This window comes from Choloepus didactylus, chromosome 17, assembly GCF_015220235.1.
Source record: "Choloepus didactylus isolate mChoDid1 chromosome 17, mChoDid1.pri, whole genome shotgun sequence".
In the NCBI taxonomy this organism is placed as follows: domain Eukaryota; kingdom Metazoa; phylum Chordata; class Mammalia; order Pilosa; family Megalonychidae; genus Choloepus; species Choloepus didactylus.
The window spans coordinates 3,531,186-3,550,945 of record NC_051323.1 but is presented as its reverse complement, the minus strand read 5'-3'; the positions used below and the strand labels follow the sequence as shown (position 1 = coordinate 3,550,945).

General features: G+C 37.6%; 1 gene segment (V, D, J or C); it reads left to right on the top strand.

Moving 5' to 3' along the window:
- The window catches only part of LOC119512815, a 42,440-nt gene extending 23,955 nt beyond the window's left edge, over positions 1–18,485 (top strand). The window contains 3 exon segments of the V gene segment in view: positions 2,804–2,815; positions 6,528–6,540; positions 18,151–18,485. Of these exon segments, the coding sequence occupies positions 2,804–2,815; positions 6,528–6,540; positions 18,151–18,485 (360 nt within the window).
- Positions 18,486–19,760: the final 1,275 nt, after the last annotated feature.

Genomic DNA, 19,760 nt, shown 5'->3' with positions numbered 1-19,760 from the left:
TTGATTGGGTGCATAGACATTTACGATTGTTATTTCTTCTTGCTGAATTGCCCCTTTTATTAGTATGTAGTGGCTTTCTTTGTCTCTCAAAACATCCCTGCATTTGAAGTCTATTTTATCTGAGATTAATATTGCTACACCTGCTTTCTTTTGGCTGTAGCTTGCATGAAATATTTTTTTCCATCCTTTCACTTTCAGTTTCTTTGTGTCCCTGTGTCTAAGATGAGTCTCTTGTATGCAACATATTGATGGTTCATTTTTTTTGATCCATTCTGCGAATCTATATCTTTTAATTGGGGAGTTTAGTCCATTTACATTCAACGTTAAAACCGTGAAGGCATTTCTTGAATCGGCCATCTTATCCTTTGGATTATGTTTGCCATATTTTTCCCTCTCTCTATTAATATCCTTTATTGTACCCATACCGAATCTCTTTAGTACTGAACCTTTCTCCAAGTCTCTCTGTCCTGTCTTTGTTTCTCTGTCTGTAGGGCTCCCTTTAGTATCTCCAGTAGGGCAGGTCTCTTGTTAGCAAATTCTCTCAGCATTTCTTTGTCTGTGAAAAATTTAAGCTCTCCCTCAAGTTTGAAGGAGAGCTTTGCTGGATAAAGTATTCTTGGCTGGAAATCCCTCTCACTCAGAATTTTAAATATATCGTGCCACTGCCTTCTCGCCTCCATGGTGGCTGCTGAGTAGTCACTACTTAGTCTTATGCTGTTTCCTTTGTATGTGGTGAATTGCTTTTCTCTTGCTGCTTTCAGAACTTGCTCCTTCTCTTCTATGTTTGACAGTGTGATCAGTATATGTCTCGGAGTGGGTTTTTTTGGATTTATTCTATTTGGAGTTCGCTGAGCATTTATGATTTGTGTATTTATGTTGTTTAGAAGATTTGGGAAGTTTTCCCCAACAATTTCTTTGAATACTCTTCCTAGACCTTTACCCTTTTCTTCCCCTTCTGGGACACCAATGAGTCTTATATTCGGACGTTTCATATTATCTATCATATCCCTGAGGTCCATTTCGAGTTTTTCAATTTTTTTCCCCATTCTTTCTTTTATGCTTTCATTTTCCATTCTGTCATCTTCCAGGTCACTGATCGTTGTTCAACTTCCTCTAGTCTTGTACTATGAGTGTCCAGAATCTTTTTAATTTGGTCAACAGTTTCTTTAATTTCCATAAGATCATCCATTTTTTTATTTAGTCTTGCAATGTCTTCTTTATGCTCTTCTAGAGTCTTCTTGATTTCCTTCATATCCCGTACTATGGTCTCATTGTTCATCTTTAGTTCTTTGAGTAGCTGCTCTAGGTGTGTCTCTTCTGGTCTTTTGATTTGGGTGCTTGGGCTTGGGTTATCCATATCGTCTGGTTTTTTCATATGCTTTATAATTTTCTGTTGTTTTTGGCCTCGTGGCATTTGCTGAACTTGATAGGGTTCTTTTAGGGTTTGTAGACCAGTTGAAGTCCTTATCTCTAATTTATCAGATCTACAGCTTCGTGGAGTACACTTTCTCTAACTAACCAGCAGGTGGCGTCCACGAGCCACCTGTTCTCCACAAGCCAGATCTCCCCTGCTTAGCCTTTTTGGTGAGTGGGAGAGTGAGTCTTGTGGGGCCCAATTGGTGTACCAAGCTTGCGTGTGTAGTTGGTGTTGCCTGCCCTGTATGTGGGGCGTGTTTCTGGGCAGTCGGGGAGGGGGGGTGGCCCTAACAATCAAATCTCCCTGATGATCCTAGAGTTTTAAAGCTACTGCAATAGTCTAATCCTTCAGTTCAGTCCTGCCACAGTTTGTCTCTGCCACTGACCCACAAGTCTTTGGTATTGGCGTATGGCTCCTGAGACTTGCAAGTGGGCCCCTCTTCCAGGCTGTGCACCCCGGGTCCTCTGTTGAGGGATGACTGTGCTATGTCACAGGTGAGTGCCGTCCCCCCAGGGCAGTTCTGGGCTGCTGGGCTGTGTTGGGAGGCTCCCAGTCTGCTCAAATGATGGCTGAATGGGGCTCTGTTAATTCACACTGCTCCCCCTTCCCAGCTCTGGGACATTCAGCTGAGGTTGCAGGGAAGGCTAATGTCCACGCCCAGTTTTGTGGTGTGTGCCTGTTATTTGAAGCACTTCCGTCACACTGGGTTGTCTGGGGCAGCTCTGGGCTATGGGGCTGGTGATGGGCAGGAGTGTTTCCGTCCACCAGGATGGTGGCTGTGAGCGGACACCCCCCTTTTCTTGGGAAGTTGTGTTGTTTAGTGAATTTTCTCAGCCACTGGATTATTACCTTTTGTCTCAGAGCTCTCTTAGTTCTGCTCTTGATTTGACGTGCCCAAATTTCAATTCTTTGAAGCTTTCTGTATTGAGCTTCTTAGAGTAATTGTTTTAGAAAAAGCAAAAAGGATTAAAAAAAAAAAAAAAAAAAAAACGGCCCTCCTCAGAGATCTAATGGGTTATTGAAATGCTAATAGACAAAGCAACCAGGGCCATTAAGGAAAGGTGCACAGGGCAGAGAGATCAGCCTTGCTTCGGGATTTGCATATGCGCCTCAAGGCCTGATCCTCCGCCCTTCCCCTTTCTGTGTTCACCAGAACTCCAAAAATCCTCCGCTTTTATTTTGGAGTTTTTCGTGTTGTTTTTTTTCTATGGCTGTCTCCTCTCTGCTGGGCTGGCTGCTCTCAGAGTCTCTGGTGTCTTGTCTCAGTCTATCTATGGTTGGAGTTTGAATCAGTAGAATGAGTTTCCGATAAGAGCAGCCACTGCAATTCTCCCTTCTCCTTCCTGGAGCTGACAGCCCCTCCTCCCCCAGGACTGAGCCTGGCAGGGAGGGGCGCGGGTCCCCTGGCCGCAAAAACTTACAGATTTCGCTGATCTCAGCAGTTCCACGTTTTCATGAGTGTTGTATGAAGTATGCCCAAAGACAGATTGCTCTGTGGTGTCCAGTCCACGCAGTTCCTGGCTTTTTACCTACTTTCCTGGAGGAGTAACTAAAACATACAGCTCACCAGTCTGCCATCTTGCCCCGCCTCCTCGACATTCATTTTTTTCATTTATTTTATTGCATAGTTTAGACTCAGTTGGTTTCTGTTTTTTTGCAACCAATATTCCTAATCCCCCAAATATTTAACATATTTGACAACACTACTCTTCATCAAACTTTCTCTCGCAAGAATATTTATGGTTATACTAACCTCCTTACACTTTTACTGAGAAAGTTAGGATAATTTATGCAGTTGAAAAAATTTTCATGCAAATTATTAGTGTATTGATTTAAGTCATATTTTAATTGTAAGTACACATGATAGAACTTGTATATCCATGTATTTATTTTTTTCTTCATGTATTTATTAAGCAAATACTAATTAAGAATCTACTACAGGCCAGGTAATCTTCTGTGTACTAAGGTTATAATAATGGTGGTAACCAGTGTATGACATGAACATTATTTTCAGGAATATAAGTGGCAAGGGATACAGCCATGATTAAAGAATGCCAGAGAAATGCAAAATTTGAGTTAGGAAACAGAAAATGAAGTGAATTCTGGTGGTCTTTCGTGTTTATGCTAAACATAGTAGAATAATTTGAAGTTTTGAAACAGGCAGATAACAAGAAAAAAATTGTCTTTTAAAAGATCATGCTAATTTTGATGGTGAAAAATTTGTAGAAAAGGTAGAAAAGTGTAAGAAGTCTAGTTAGTTGGCTATTTCAGAAATCCACATGTGAGACACTGGTGGCTTGGTCTAAGGCCATGGCAATGGAGCTGGAAATAAATGGATGGATTTTGCAATATGTAGGTTGTATATTTAATAGGACTCAAGGATTGACTGGTCATGATGTTTGAAGTAAAATATAGTCTCAAGGCACACTGCAATGTTTCTGGTTTGCAAGACTGGATGCATGGTGGCCTTTTACCTAGGCAGGAGTTTGGTGCAGGTGGCTTATATGGAGGTGTTATTATATTTCAGAGATTGAAGTACAGTTAAGCATGGATTGGAAATGCCAGTAGAACATTCAGGATGATCTTTAGTAGTTTAGAATTAATGAAAGAAGTCTGAATTGGAGATATAAATTGGATAAAATATATCTCTTACGTATAGTGACTTGAAAATTGAGAGAATTATTTATTTTGTTTATTCATTTTCATTTGATTCATTACTTTATTCAACAATATCAATTGACCAAATATTCTCTGTCAGATATGGTGCCAGGTATTTTGTGTATATAATTTGTGTAAAACTTTCAGTGGTTGAGTTCATTCATATGTTAGGTGCCCTTATTTCTTCAGCTTGCCTGAAACAATCCTGCTTTATACAAATTGCTGCAGAGTACTGTCATCTTTAGCAAATGTTCCAGATTTCTAATTTTCTAATAAAGTGTCATGAATACCTGCATTTAAAGAAATCTTCATGGTTTTAATTATCTTTTATTGAATCCTATCATCTACCATGATCTTATTTAATGATGTTCCTGTGTAGTGAGCAGAGCTCTTACTCTAACCTGTGGTTAAATCTGACAGACACCTGTAGTAAGTATCCCTGCTGTTCTGGCTCTTTCCATTTTTCCTTTTAAAAGCTCACTGTATCTTTTCTAAGAAGGTGATGGGTGAAACATTTGAGCATCTGCCCCTCCAGTCCTTGGTACCCTGGCCAATTGTGCCTTGGCATGTGCTGTGTCCTTGTAGAGCACAAAGATGCCTGGTTGACCTTGGTGTTAACAGTGGGAAACATTGGAAAGTATAGTTGAGTAAAATGTAAAATATTTGTTGAAGTGATTTAGGACTCCTGCCATTGAAATAATGTGGACAGTATAAAGTCTCTTGCCAAAGTGATCTTATTAAACAGTGCATGGTGGAAATAATCACTATTTTATTGTTTGGTTATTGTGTGTTTTTTTTCACAAGCAAACTTTTGGATGACAATGAGATAAAAATGAAAAGTGAAATATTAATAAAAACATAACAACTGAATTTTTTTGACAATAGGCGGATGATAACCAATGTGTAACATGCACATTTTGCAGGGAACTATTTATTTTACAAACACTGGTCCCAATGCCAATTTACCACATGTGTCTGCTGAAGGCCTATTTAAGTATCACTCTGAGGCATGACTTTTTTTAATTAAGAATTATCCACACACCATACAAACATCCATAGTATACAATCAGTTGATAACATTACCATCATACAGTTGTTCATTCATCAACCTGATCTATTTTTGAACACTTTCCTTGTCCCAGAAAAAGTGAAAATAATAATGAAAAAATAAGAGTAAAAAGAGAACACCCAAATCATTTCACCCTCCCACCCTATTTTTCCTTTAGTTTTTTATCCCCATTTTTCTACTCATCCATCCATACACTGGATAAAGTGGAGTGTGAACCACAAGGATTTCATAATCAGATTGTCACCCCTTGTAAGCTACATTGTTATACAATCATCTTCAGGATTCAAGGCTACTGGGACATAGTTTGATAGTTTCAGGTATTTACTACTAGCATTCCAATTCAATAAAACCCAAAAAGAGGATGGAAGAAGATGGCAGCATAGAAAGGAGAAGAAGGTGGTTTGTCCCCCTGGGACAACTAATAAACAACCAGGAACAATTAGTAAATAATCTGGAATAACTGCAGGGGGACAAACATGACCCTCTACTCATCATACACCAACCTGAATTGGGAGGAATGCCTGAGATCACAGCAAAAAATCTGTAAGTAAAAACAGCAAATCCAAGCCAGGAGCCCTCTCCCCCCATGGCCCCAACTGCAAAGCCTCACAGTGTGAGAAAGCAGCACTCTCCCAGAAGGTAAATATAGCTCAGCTGAGCTCCAATTGGGGTTTTAATTAACAAATGTGAACTGATCAATACAAGATATGAACCTCAACAAGAAGACAGAGGCTTTTGGTTTTGACTGAACTTGGAGAGCCAGAGGGTGGTTGTGGACTGCCCCAGCTCAGTGGAGAAAGCCTCAGCTGTTCAGTTCCCAGCACTCTGAACCAGACAAGGGTGGAGATAGAACAGGCAGAGAGAATATTCAAATATAAATGACCTCTCCCAAGGTGGTGTATCTTCTCCAAGAGGAAGAAGGTGGTGCCAAGCTCTACCACCCAGCTTCCATTCAGAAACAGACCCTTGAGCCTGGGGGAAAACAGCCATGGGCCACACCTCCTTATACCAGTCTGGAGTTACAGGCTGACAGGTGCCACATGCTGGAAAGGAAAGCACAGTGACTAGAGGGTTTTCATGGTGTAACAATCTTCTAAGACACACCCTCAGGCAGACAGGATACAATTGCCTCCTTCTGAGACCTGAGCCTGTTCTGAACTCAGAAAACCTGATTGTGGTAACCAAGGAAACAAGATGCCTAGACAACAGAAAACTACAACCTACACTAAGAAAAACAAGGTTGTAGCCCAGTCAAAGGAACAAACATACACTTCAACTGAGATACAGGAATTTGAACAACTAATGCTAAATCAATTCAAAAAGTTTTGGGAAGATATGTCAAAAGAGATGAAGTGTATAATGAAAACACTGGGTGTATATAAGGTAGAAATTGAAAGTTTGAAAAAACTACTGGCAGAATCCATGGAAATGAAAGGCACAATAAGGAAATGAAAGACACAGTGGAAACATACAACAGCAGATCTGAAGAGTTCGAAGAACAAACTCAGGAACTGGAGAACAAGGCACCTGAAAGCCTACACACAAAAGAACAGAGAGAGAAAAGAATGGAAAAATATGAGCACTGTCTCTAGGAACTTAAAGACAAAACAAAATGCAGGAATGTATGTGTCATTTGTGTCCCAGAAGAAGAGAAGGGAAAAGGGAAGAAGCAATAATAGAGGGAATAATCAATAAAAATTTCCCATCTCTTATGAAAAACATAAAATTGTGGATCCAAGAAGTACAGCATACCCAAAACAGAATAGATCTGAAAAGGCCTACTCCAAGACACTTAATTATCAGATTATCAATCATCAAAGATAGGGAGAGAAACCTGAAAGTAGCCAGAGAAAAGTGATCCATCACATATAAAGGAAGCTTGGTAAGTCTATGTGTGGATTTCTCAATAGAAACCATGAAGGCAAGAAGGAAGTGGGGTAATATATTTAAGAAACTGGAAGAGAAAAGCCACCAACCAAGAATCCTATATGTGGCAAAACTGTCCTTCAAATATGAGGGAGAGCTTAAAATATTCTCTGACAAACAGACAATGAGAGACTTTGTGAACAAGATACCTACTCTACAGGAAACGCTAAAGGAAACACTGCATTCAGGAAGGAAAAGACAGGAGTAAGAGGTTTGGAAAACAATTTGGGAGATAGTAGCACAACAATGTAAGTACACAGAACAAAGATGACTGTGAGTATCATTGAAAGAGGAAGTTTAGGAGCATGTGGGTCACCAGACTGAAAGACAAAAGATAAAGACTGGGGCTGTATAGCTCAGTGAAACCTACAGTGGTTAATGATTGTAATAAAAGGTACAAATATGGTATTACACAAGGTAGAACAAATGAATGTCAACATTGCAAGTGTTAAAAATAGGGTGGGATTGGAGGAAAATACAATCAATGCAAAATAGAGACTATAATTAACAGAAATATTGTACTATGTTTCCTTTAATATAACAAAGGAAATATACCAATGCTAAATACATATTGGGGGGCAAAGGGGAAGGGTATGGGACTCCTGGCTTTGGTGATGTTGTCTGACTTTGTTCTACTTTAATTTAATGCTATCTTTCATTTTGTTGCTTTCTTGCTGTCATTTTTTTTTCTCTCCCTCTTTTGTCTTTTTCTTTTGTCTCTTTAACTTCTTTGACTCTTCCCACTCCTTTGTGGAAGAAATGGACATGTCCTTATATAGATAGTGGGGATGGTGCTGAATACATAAATATGTGAGTGTACAGTGAACCAAAGATTGTTTACTTAGGATGGAATGTATGGTGTGTGAACAAAGCCATCTTAAAAAAATGGGTTGATGAAGAAACACTGAGGGCACTATATTGAATGAAATGAGATAGACACATAAGGACAAAAATTGCAGGGCCTCATTGATATAAACTAATTATAATATATAAGCTCATAGACAGGAAATATAAGTTACTGGAATATAGAATGATGTTAAAGAATGGGAAGTGGTTGCTTATTATGAACATAGTGTTCAACCAGGTTGAACTTAAACATTTTGAAATGGAGAAAGGTGATGGTAGCACGTTGTGACAATAACTAACTGTGATGAATTGTGTTTGAAGGTGGTGGAAACTGTAAGCTCAGTGTCACATATGTCACCAGAAGGAAAGTTGGAAGTTTAAAGATGGGAATGTATTAAAGAGTGAATCTTGTGGTGGACAATATCTGTGATTAAGTGTACAAATATTAGAAATCTCTCTCATGAACTAGAACAAATCTATGACACTGTAACTAGAAGCTAATAATGGAGGGGCATATAGGAAAAACATATACCTATTGAAAACTATATACTGCAGTTAGTATTTTAACATTTTTTCATCAACAGTAACAAATGTACTATAAAAAAACTATGAATCAGTAATGAAGGGGGATTGGTTAAGGGTATAAGAGTATTTGAGTTTCCTTTTTTTGTCTTTATTTCTTTTCTGGAGTAATGAAAATGTTCTAAAAGTTGAAAAAAATTTAATTGGGATGATGGTTGAACATCTGTTTGATGGTACCTTGGGGAATTGATTTTACACTTCAAATCTTTGGATAATTGTATGGTATGTGAACAATCTCAATTAAAAAAATTAAAAAACCTCAGAAGAGTTATCTATATAGAGCATAAGAGTGCCTACCAGAGTGACCTCTTGACTCCATTTAGAACCTCTCAGCCACTGAAACTCTATTTCATTTCATTTCACATCCCTCTTTTGGTCAACAAGATGTTCTCCATCCCATGATGCTGGGTCCATATTCCTTCCCTGGGGTCATATTCCATGTTTCCAGGGAGATTTACACCTCAGGGTTCAGATCCCATGTAGGAGGGAGGGCAGTGATTTCACTCACCAAGTTGGCTTAGCTATTGAGAGAGGGCTACATCTGAGCAACAAAGAGGGATTGAGGGGGAGACACTCAGACATAATTATAAGCAGGCCTAGTGTCTCCTTTGCTGTAACAGGCTTCTTAAGAGCAAGTCCCATTTTAGAGGGTTTGGCTCATCAACCTGCAAGTCCATAATGTTTTTGAGAACATCATCAACCATCAAGGTGAGGAAACCCAACACCTCTGAATTTTCTCCCAACTCCTCAGGGTGGCTCTTCATATTTTTTTTTCATTTTTTTTAAGTAACTTTATCAAAAAATTAAAAAAATAGACTACAAGAAAGAATTTCAAACAAAAGCAAAACAGGGGAATAAGAAACAACAAATAACCTAAAGTAACTACCTTACTTCCAACGTGTTACTACTCTATCCCAAGAAAATATACAGACTATTTCCCAGGAAATGAAAAAGAAAAACAGATAACCTAAGATAATTAATTTTTTGTGAACTTGTTCATACCATACCCACCAGAAATTAAACCATGGTCATTTCTGAAAATTCCCAGAATGTTAAATTTACTCATGATAACTTATCTGTTCTTATAATTGTTACCCCTTCACTAATTGCTATCTCTTGCTAGGTCCCCTACCTTCTACATTATAAACCATTTATTTTCCATTTTTCAGTGTTCACATTAGTGGTATCATATATTGTTTCTCTTTTTGTGGGTGGCTTATTTTGCTTAGCATTATGTCATCAAGGTTCATCCTTGTCATATGTTTAAAGACATTCCTTCTCACTGTTGCATAGTAATCCATCGTGTGTATATACCACATTTATTTATCCACTCATCTGTTGGAGGACATTTGGGTTGTTTCTATCTCTTGGTAATTGTGAATATTGCTGCTATGAACATTGGCATGCAGATATCTGTTCATGTCACTGCTTTATGAAGAAGGTGATTGATGGATACAAGGTTAACTCTATACCTGGTTTTCTAAGAAACCACCTGACTGTATTCCAGAGTGGCTGAGCCATTACACAGTCCCACCAACAATGAATAAGAGTTCTAATTTTTCCACATCCTCTCTAGCATTTGTAGTTACCTGTGTGTTAATGGCAGCCATTCTAATTGGTGTGAGAAGGTTACTCATTGTGGTGTTAATTTGCATCTCCTAATAGCTAGTGAAGCTGAACATTTTTTTCATGTGTGTTTTGACCATTTGTATTTCCTCATCAGAGAACTGTCTTTTCATACCTTTTCCCCATTTTATAATTGGGCTGTCTGTACTACTGTCATTGAGTTGTAGGATTTCTTTATATATGTAAGATATCGGTCTTTTGTCAGATACTTGGTTTCCAAATATTTTTTCCTATTGAGTTGGTTGCCTCTTCACCCTTTTGACAAATTCCTTTGAGATACAGAAACTTCTATGTTTTAGAGTTTCTGATTTATCTATTTTTTCTTTTATTGCTTCTGCTTTGGGTGTGAGGTCTAGGAAGTGACTGCTGAATACAAGGTCTTGAAGATATTTCCCTGTATTATTTTCTAGGTGTTTTATGGCATTGTCTCTTATGTTGAAGTCTTTAACCCATTTTGAGTTAATTTTACATAGGGTGTGAGGTAGGGGTCCTTTTTCATTCTTTTGGGTACGGATATCCAACTTTCCCAGTCCAATTTTTAGAAAAGATTTTATGTCCCAGTTCAGTAGTTTTGGGGGACTTATCAAAGATCAGTCAGCCATAAATCTGGGGGTCTCTCTGAATTCTCAATTTGATTCCATTGAACAATACGTCTATCTTTATGCCAGTACTATGCTGCTTTGAGTACTGTGGCTTTGTAATATGCTTCAATGTCAGGGAGCATAAGCCTCCTGCTTTGTTTTTCTTTTATAAAAAGTTTTTAGCAATTCAAGACATCTTCCCTTTTGAAACAAATTTGATAACCAGCTTTTCCAAGTCTGCAAAGTAGATTGTTGGAATTTTGATAGGGATTGCATTTATCTGTAGATAAGCTTGGGTAGAATTGACATCTTAAAGACATTTAGCCTTCCTATCCATGAACATGGAATATTTTTCCACCTTTTGGGTCCTTTTCTATTTCTTTTTGTAAAGTTATGTAGTTTTCTTTGTACAGTTCTTTTATATCTTTGGTTAAGTTTATTCCTTTGTACTTGGCTTTTTTATTTGCCATTGAAAAAGTATTTTTTTCTTGAGTGTCTCTTCATGTTGGTCATTTCTAGTGTATAGGAACATTACTGACTTTTGTTCATTTATCCCCTATTTGTGGATCTCCGCCTTCCTAGCTCTTGGACAATTAGCTGAGGATGTGTGAAAGGCTATCATCCAAACCAGGTACTGAGGCATCTGCATGGGTAGTGGGAAGCACTTCCCAATACTCTGGACTGTGGCTCTCGCTGCCGGATCTTCAGCTGCTTTTGTGTTTTTAAACTAATCTGTATCTGAACACCAACCCCCTGTTTCTCTCAACTGTGATGTGGCTTCTGGTTCTCCAGCAGGCTCACTCACTCATTTCAGAATGCCCACTCTCAGTTTCACCAAGTGCACTGTCCCTGTGGATTTAGCAGAACTTGTCCAGCTCGTGCATCACTGGAACTGGTATTCTGGAGTGCTTTCTGTCTTTTGTCTTGTACTTTTCACAGAGATTTTTTCCCCCTGTCTCTCCAAATCCACTGTCTTCCCATGACTTTTATTCAGATCAAATGGGGGCTCTTCTAAGTTAATTTAGTTTATCTTTGATTCCTCATTTCCTTGTGCAAGTATGAAATGTAAAGAGGTTTCTTTTTTGCTTGGCCCAATTAACATAAAAATAATTTGGGAAACAGTTCGATGATGTGTATTTTACATCAATAACCTTGGATGAGTCCATGAGAAAATAGTTTAATTCCATATCTGATTTGATTTTTCTTCATCAAATTTTTGGTATCAAAGGAAAGCTATTGTGAAATCATTCTGCTGGAGGCAAAATGTCTGATATTATTGATTATACCATCATAAATTCAGTTAAAATTTCAGTATTGAAGATAGATGAACTATTTTCTGATAGTGACAACTTTATGATAAAGCAAAATGTGGTGAAAATAAATTTTTTTCCCAAAGTAGGACACCAAATGTAAAGAGATTTTCCTTTAATTGTTTGTGGTAGCCACAAGTTCATGATTCAATTCAAACACAGTGTATTCTACTAACGCAAAGAGACCCTGTGGTGTTCAAAATGTACAAATGCTTTACATGCATTTGAAATATGCTTAACTGCACACACTTATACCCACACAAAATAACTGAGTAGGGATTTTATGCAATGTTAATATTGAACAAAAACAAAGTAATCCACTCTACCCATTTTCTCTTTGCTGTCAATTTTAGGTTAATTTTCAAAAATATTGAGGCTTTTAATCCATAAATTGACCTAGGTCTCCTAAATGCAATGAACTTTCTGTAAATAAGTGCTGTGAATGTTTTTCAAATATCTTCAAATCATTTGTAAAACTTTATTCCAGTTATTGAAGGAAGTCTCAAAAACTCAAGCTTGCAGAGTTTGGCTAGTTGCAATTATTAAAAGGAAAGCATTCAACCAGATAGATATATTTTAAGTGGGCAGGAATAGAAAAAATAAAAACAATGAGAACTCCAGCAATGATTTAATTTTCACATTCTAAAATTGCATTTGGAATATTGGGCATGTCAATTCAATTATATCTTCCTTATTTTTTGTTGAATGCAAAGCATTTGAGCACCACAGGATTGTTGCTAGTTTCTTTAGTTATTTACTTTCCTAATGTTGACACTAATGGAAATGTGAGAATTCCCTTCATTTGGTGCTACAGAGAATTGGATCCCAAGAAAATGCCTATGGTCAGAAGATAGTAGATTTTTTTTTAACTTAAAGCAGCAAAATACTAATGTGATCTTGGAGTTGGGAACAGAGTCAGCAGCATAAGTTGAATGCTCACTTTCAACTACTCAGTTATTCTGTGTGTTGTTAAACATATTTCAAATGCATATGAAGCATTTGTACATTTTGAACACCTCAGGGACTCTTTGAGTTAGAAGAATACACTGTGCTTGAACTGAATTATGAACATGTGACTACTACAATTTAAATTAAACTGCTCAAACTAGAACCCAAAAATCTAGAAATTAACTGCATTGAAGCTCATCATGCCCATGAACCTTTGGGAAAATCTTGTGTTTACCCAGGGGGACACATACCTTGGTTTATACAGTTCTGCTCTAAGGGATGTATATTTGGACCAAATGGTACAAAGAGATGAGGAAAGTAAGGTGTAAAGGAAGCACAGTTTGCACGCTGTATCCAGCTTTCACGTCCAAAGAGAGATGCTGAGTATGTAGAACAAAAGTTAACACATCACTCCAGATGTGGTCTGGGTTTTGTTTATGGTTATCTTACATTACTTTGTCTTGTCACATCTCACTTGGTAACATCTAAAATTCTCTCAGTTATTCTGAGGCATCTTTACCTATGTTTGTTTAATAAACTTTATTGTGAAATTTAACATATGTACAGAGCAGTGATAACTTTCAAAGTATGATTTAACAAGTAGTTTGAGAGCAAATTTCAAAGAATATTATGGGTCACAGTTCCACAATTTCAGTTATTTCCTTATTGTGAAACATAACATATATACTGAAAGGTGATAGGTAATTCAAAGGTGATAGGTAATTTCAAAGAATGTTGTGGGTTACAGGTCCATGGTTTCAGTTACTTTCTTGTAGTGAAATATAAGATGCATACCAAAATGTGATAATTTTCAAAATTAACAAGGAGATATAGAGCAAATTTCAAAGAATATAATAGATTACATTTCCACCATTTCAGTAATTCATTCTAGCTATTATTCTAATACCCTAGCATCTAAAAATATTTATATAAAAATTCTGTATTTATAATCCTTTGTTAAATCTTATCTTGTCTTTTGCTACACTTCCCTCTTGTTTAGACATTTTCAAGCTTTTATTTTGGAATAATTTTAGATTTATAGAAAAGTTGATGAACTTCAGAGAGTTCCCATAGTCCCATCACCCACTACCCTCTAATGTTAAAATCTTACATAATCATGGTTCATTTGTCAAACTAAGAGAGTTACATTGGTACAATATTAACTGCACTCTATATTTGGGTTTAACTGTTTTTTTTTGTCTAATTTCCTTTTCTTGTTCAGGGATCTAATCCAGCACAAAATGTTGCATTTGCTTACCATTAATTTGTTAGAGGAATATTGGATGATCCTTACAGATGAATGTCATAGTCACTGCTAATGCAATGCTCCCATTTGAAATGAAAAGCATAACATTTTATTCTATGCATCAATATTCTGTGAGTTAGTCAACAAATCTCATGATTTCAACATTAAGAATTAGTTTCTACCTCTATATTAATTTGCTCACTCTTCACACTCATTCATCCAAAAAAGTAATTGGGCACCTTCATTGGTGTGCTGTAGCTTCTATGTGAAATGAGATACCCTTAGACCACATACAATTGTTTTAGAACCCTGGAGCATGTTAAAGCTGGCTGTGTGCATAGGCCCTTATAACACACTCAGCCTGATGCAATGTCTGCAACAGGAGCACTTGTATCAGTTACTCCCAGGTAAGGACCTGGGTTACTGTGAGCTGTGCCAAGTAAATGGAAATTGGGATAGCCTGTTGAATTTTATCTATTATTGAGACATTTTTCACACTTGAAGAATGAGGATATTCAATATTAAACCCAACAGTTAGAATTATACATTCTAAATGAAATGGAAGAATAAGACACTTCATTTTTTAGATTATGCAAAAATACACATTCTCTTGTGGTCTCATGTTGAAGAAGACACCCACATTTGGGAATCTGAAACATTCTGGGCAGTAAAACAATGTGCAGGCAGCAGTGTGGTTCGGGACTGCTTGATATGTCCCTAGATCATAGACAACCCTGCCCAGAATTCCTTCAATGGTCAGAGAACATCTTTATTCAAAGATGGACAGATCCTGACTATCTTCAAAGCTAATTCTGTTCTAACTTGTATTTTTACAGCACAGGGTTCATCCTTGATCCTGTCGATATGGTCACATGTCAGGAAATCATTTGTGAGTAGAAGGGACAGAAAGCATACTATATTGCACGAGGATGGAGAGATGTCAACATGACTCACCCATGAGGTAAATGGAATGTCTTCTATGGGGAGTTTTATGATTCTCCTTTAATCATGTGGCTCAGTGATTTTAGATATATATATACACCCACACACACAAATTTTAGTCATTTAATAACTAATTAGCAGTTTATCATCTCACAGTGTTGCAGATCAGGAGTCTGGACATAGTGTGGAGGGTTCTCTGCCCAGGTTCTAATAAGGCTAAAATCAGGAGTCAGGGAGGCTACATTCTTTTCAGAGCTTAGATTTTTCTTCCAAAGTCATGGTGTTTGGCAGAACCAGTTCCTTGGGAGGTAGGACTGACATCCTATTTCCTTATGGCTGTGAGCTCTTGTCTCCTGGGGCTTCCCACCTGATTGCCACTTGGTCCCCTCAAGCTCCATAGCCAACATCAGATATTTCCAGCTGGGTAAATCCTTCTTATCTTTGAATCTGACTGTGTTCTTTGCCTCTGACCAGTTCAGCATAATTTAAAGGACTGATGTGGAAAGGTCAGGCCCTCTTGGATATTCTCCTTTCTTAAAGTTGACAGAGTTCATTACATACACAAAATCCCTTTGGAATAAAACTTAAAGGAGTGTCTTAATAGCTGGGAGAAGATGTGCATATTGCAATGGCCAGAAATCTTGAGGATCCTCTTAGAAATCTACTTGCCACAATAACCTTTTGTCATTTACCAGAGATTGATTGGGTCCCACCTGTATCTTTGGCAGTGAGGAGTGTTTGGACAATTTCACTTTTTAATATTATGATTTCCAAGGAGAGGATAGAAGGGTTAGTTTATCAGCTGGCACAGAAACAATGATGATTCCACAAATTCCTCTTCCTCACAATGCTATTGTGTGTAAAATGGCCTAGAAAATATCTGCTAAAATAATTCTAACCATGGATTATCATTTCATATAATCCAATCCCAAGCTGTCATGCAAACTTTTTTGGTTCCCTAGGATAAAGATCTTGTCTGCATTTCAGTGTTTCATATGCCCTTCTTGAACATCCAAGATCACGTTCTCCCAGATCCTGTTCATTTTCTCTGGTGCTCTTTCTTGACCTTTGCACATGACCTTCCTCCTTTATTCATGCATGAGGTCAACTGTCCTGTCTCAGAGAGGACATTTCTGTGTCCCATGTTCTAAGGGTCTCCTCTGTCCCAGTCACTCAGCCTGACACATCCTGGTTATCATCACGTCATCCATGACTAACATTCCTTAATATTTGTAGGCTTGAGAAGGAAATTTAATTGTATTGAAGCAGGAATTCTACCAATTAAGAAGTACAAATTGATTTTAAATGATTACACCCAAGAATGTATATGTATTAAGTGAAACTTCATGGAAAAGCATAAAAACCACTTGGAGAATGAGGGTAAACCTGAAGAAAGTGCTGGCATCTTCAAAATCCGAAGATTTTGGACAAAGAACATATTGAACCTTTAACAGGTAGAAACACCTTCCTGGATGATGCAGGTCTGCACCTCACCATTCCATAACCCCTGGTAAGGGGACCCTCATTTAAGGTTATGGGCACTTAAGGAGACATAGTGGACTTGTTATTAATTAGAATTGGAACAATAATGCCTTAGGACATGACGTCAGAGAAACTTCTCGGGGACATGTGGGTTTTTCTTTTCAGGAAAAGTTCAAATCATGAGAGAGGAAGAATTTTGTGATCCATAAAAGTGTTAAACAGCAACATGTTGTCTGTCTTCCTCTGACTCTGTAGATTGTGAGGGTTGACCCATGAAATGTACCTGGATGCACACTGCCCCACTTGTCCTGAGTAATGACTTTGCTATGGTGGGAAAATATCAGAGAAGCAGGATAAGTGGGGTAGCAGAAAGGCCCTTTGTTTACTCTCTGTCCCTTCCAGAAAAAATGAATATTTTAGGGGTATAGGGGTTCTGATTTATTTGTTCATAACCTAATATCCTATACATAGAAGTATTCATGATATTATTTGCATAATTCTATAAATATCATTGATTTTGAGGAGGAATAGATGAAGAACCTCCTCTATTATACTTTGGGAGCTGAAGTTATTTTACCTTTTACCACTAAGGGAGGTTGCTAACTCTCTAGGTCTTCTAGTCTCTTCTTTTATGATGTGAGAAATGGTTGACCTGAAGGGCAGTGCCAAGGGTGATTTTTGAATCTCTGGAGACTCATTTTTGGAGACAATATTTGTGTTGAGGGAAATATCAGGGGTCCACATTTGGACATATTGAGGTGTCTTTGAGATGTCCAAGTGGAACTTCAAATATATATTTAAAATTTGTAATAGACTGCGACAGACATGACTTTTGCACTACATGCTCACTCTATCCAATGGTATGAATATATTCAGTTTCTGGCACCATATTTACAAAGTTCAATTAAGTTGAGAAATTACATACTCACAAATATGTATATTCTATTACAAAATTAATTTGTTTGCTAGATATTGCAGGTGGTTTGAAGTGTACAGTTGATAATAAAAATATTTTAAATTTGGCAATTTTGCTGAAGTCTGTTGAAAATTATAGTGTTAAGTTCATTTCTGGGTCTTTTGCAGGCATACAATCACATTTCTTGTGGTAATGATATTTTTATCTCCTTCCATCCATTATTTGTCTTCACAACTCACTGCACAGGCACATTTGCCTTTCTACTCTCTGATGCTTTGCCTAGGCTCCTTGGGGACCGGCCTGGCTGCTCAGACTCTATTAATGGGGTTTCCCTGGAGATGGGGTCTGAGTGCACCAGATGGTTAGCAAGATGGTGTCACAGTCCCAACTCCTCATCTTCCTAATTCTCTGGGTCTCAGGTGAGAGGTTCAGAGGAGCAATACCCTTATATCATTGGAAAATAGTTTTTACATGCAGATGGAACAAACTTTTTCTTCTAAAGACATCTGATTATATATGATTAATCAGAAAACCTACATTTAGCTATATATTTTATGTATTTTTGACATAATGTGTGATCCATATTCTTTTCTGACTGCAGGTGCCAGTGGGGACATCACACTGACCCAGTCTCCAGACTCTGTGGTTACGTCTCCAGGAGAGACTATCACCATCAGGTGCAAGTCCAGCCAGAGTGTTAGCAGCTACTTACACTGGTACCAGCAGAAACCTGGACAGGCTCCTAAACTGTTCATCTATGGTGAATCCACCCAGGCATCTGGGGTCCCTGACTGATTCACTGGCAGTGGGTCTGGGACAGATTTCACTCTCACCATCAGCAGTTTCCAGCCTGAAGATTATTACTGTCAGCAAAGTAGCAGTGCACCTCACACAGTGCTTCAGCCTCAAACAAAAACCTCCTCCCCAGGGCTGTAGGTCCATGAGACCAGGATCACCAGCTGCTTTCTCCTCACAGAGACCTGAAATCATTTGCTTCCTCCATCTGTCTGAGATGCCACATCTTTTAGGGGACTATACATTGAAACCTGCATGTTTTGAATTGTTAGATAACAGTATTGGTCCAATAAATTTCTCTCTCTCACACTATGGTTTGGGTCCAATAAGTTTTAAAACTTGCAGGATTGATTTTCTCTTCAATTTGTCTCCTTAATGCTGAAAAAATTCTGAATTTAATTCCTTATTCCTTCAGTCATCTTCCTTCTCTGCCTTCATCCTCCAGACTGGACCTTCCCAATGTTAAATCCTTGATCTTCATATTCAGAACTTCCCATGTGGAAGGTCATCTTCCTCCCTTACTTTTTCCTTCCTTGGACTATGTGTTTCAGTCAAGCATCTCTGGTTAGTGTCACAGGAGGATATTTGCTACTCTACTTTCTTTTTTTCCTTTAGATACTTATTCATTTATTATTGCTGTCAAATAATATTTGCAAACACATTTACAGTCCATCCCTCTGAAGAGTGCTTATATCATACAGGATAATGCTGATTACATGAAATATATTGGTGCTAGATTGGTTGTAAAATTTTTCAATGATGTTCATTTTCCTGTGGATGTCACCATATCGCTAGACTACTTTTATAAGATGGTTGAACCAAAAATCTGTTTGAAATTCAATGTTATCTATATGGTCATCAGATTCAGGCCCATGTCATCATATTCTTATATACGTGAAATGAGACATGTACAAGGTTATCGTTTACAACATTTTTTGTTGTGGTGTAAGATTAAAAATAACTCACATTTCTATCAATATGAGACTAGTTACTCCTATATGATAGAATGTAGCCTGTAATAATTGAGGGAGGCCATTTGTAAAAATCAATTAATATTGCCTGATCTCAAAGGTAAAGTGTAAAATGAAAAAAGAACAAAGTGTCAAATATTGTAGATTCCATTTGTGTAAAAAAGAAAAAAATGTAAAAAGGAAAATGAAAAAAAGGAATTTCCTATATGTTATCTATTTATAGAATATCTGAAAGGTTATCTCCTTTGGAATGCCTTTTCCTTCTCTACATCTCTTTCAGTCCTTCTCATTCTTCAAAGACAATTCTCTAATTCTTAACCATCCCTCTGGAAATATGTGACAACTTTCCCCCTGAATTTTTCATCACGTGTCAACTTTCTCTGTAACCATCCCCTGGGCACTTGAGGAAATCATGGTTCTTAAGTTTGCTGTATCCTGAATGCAT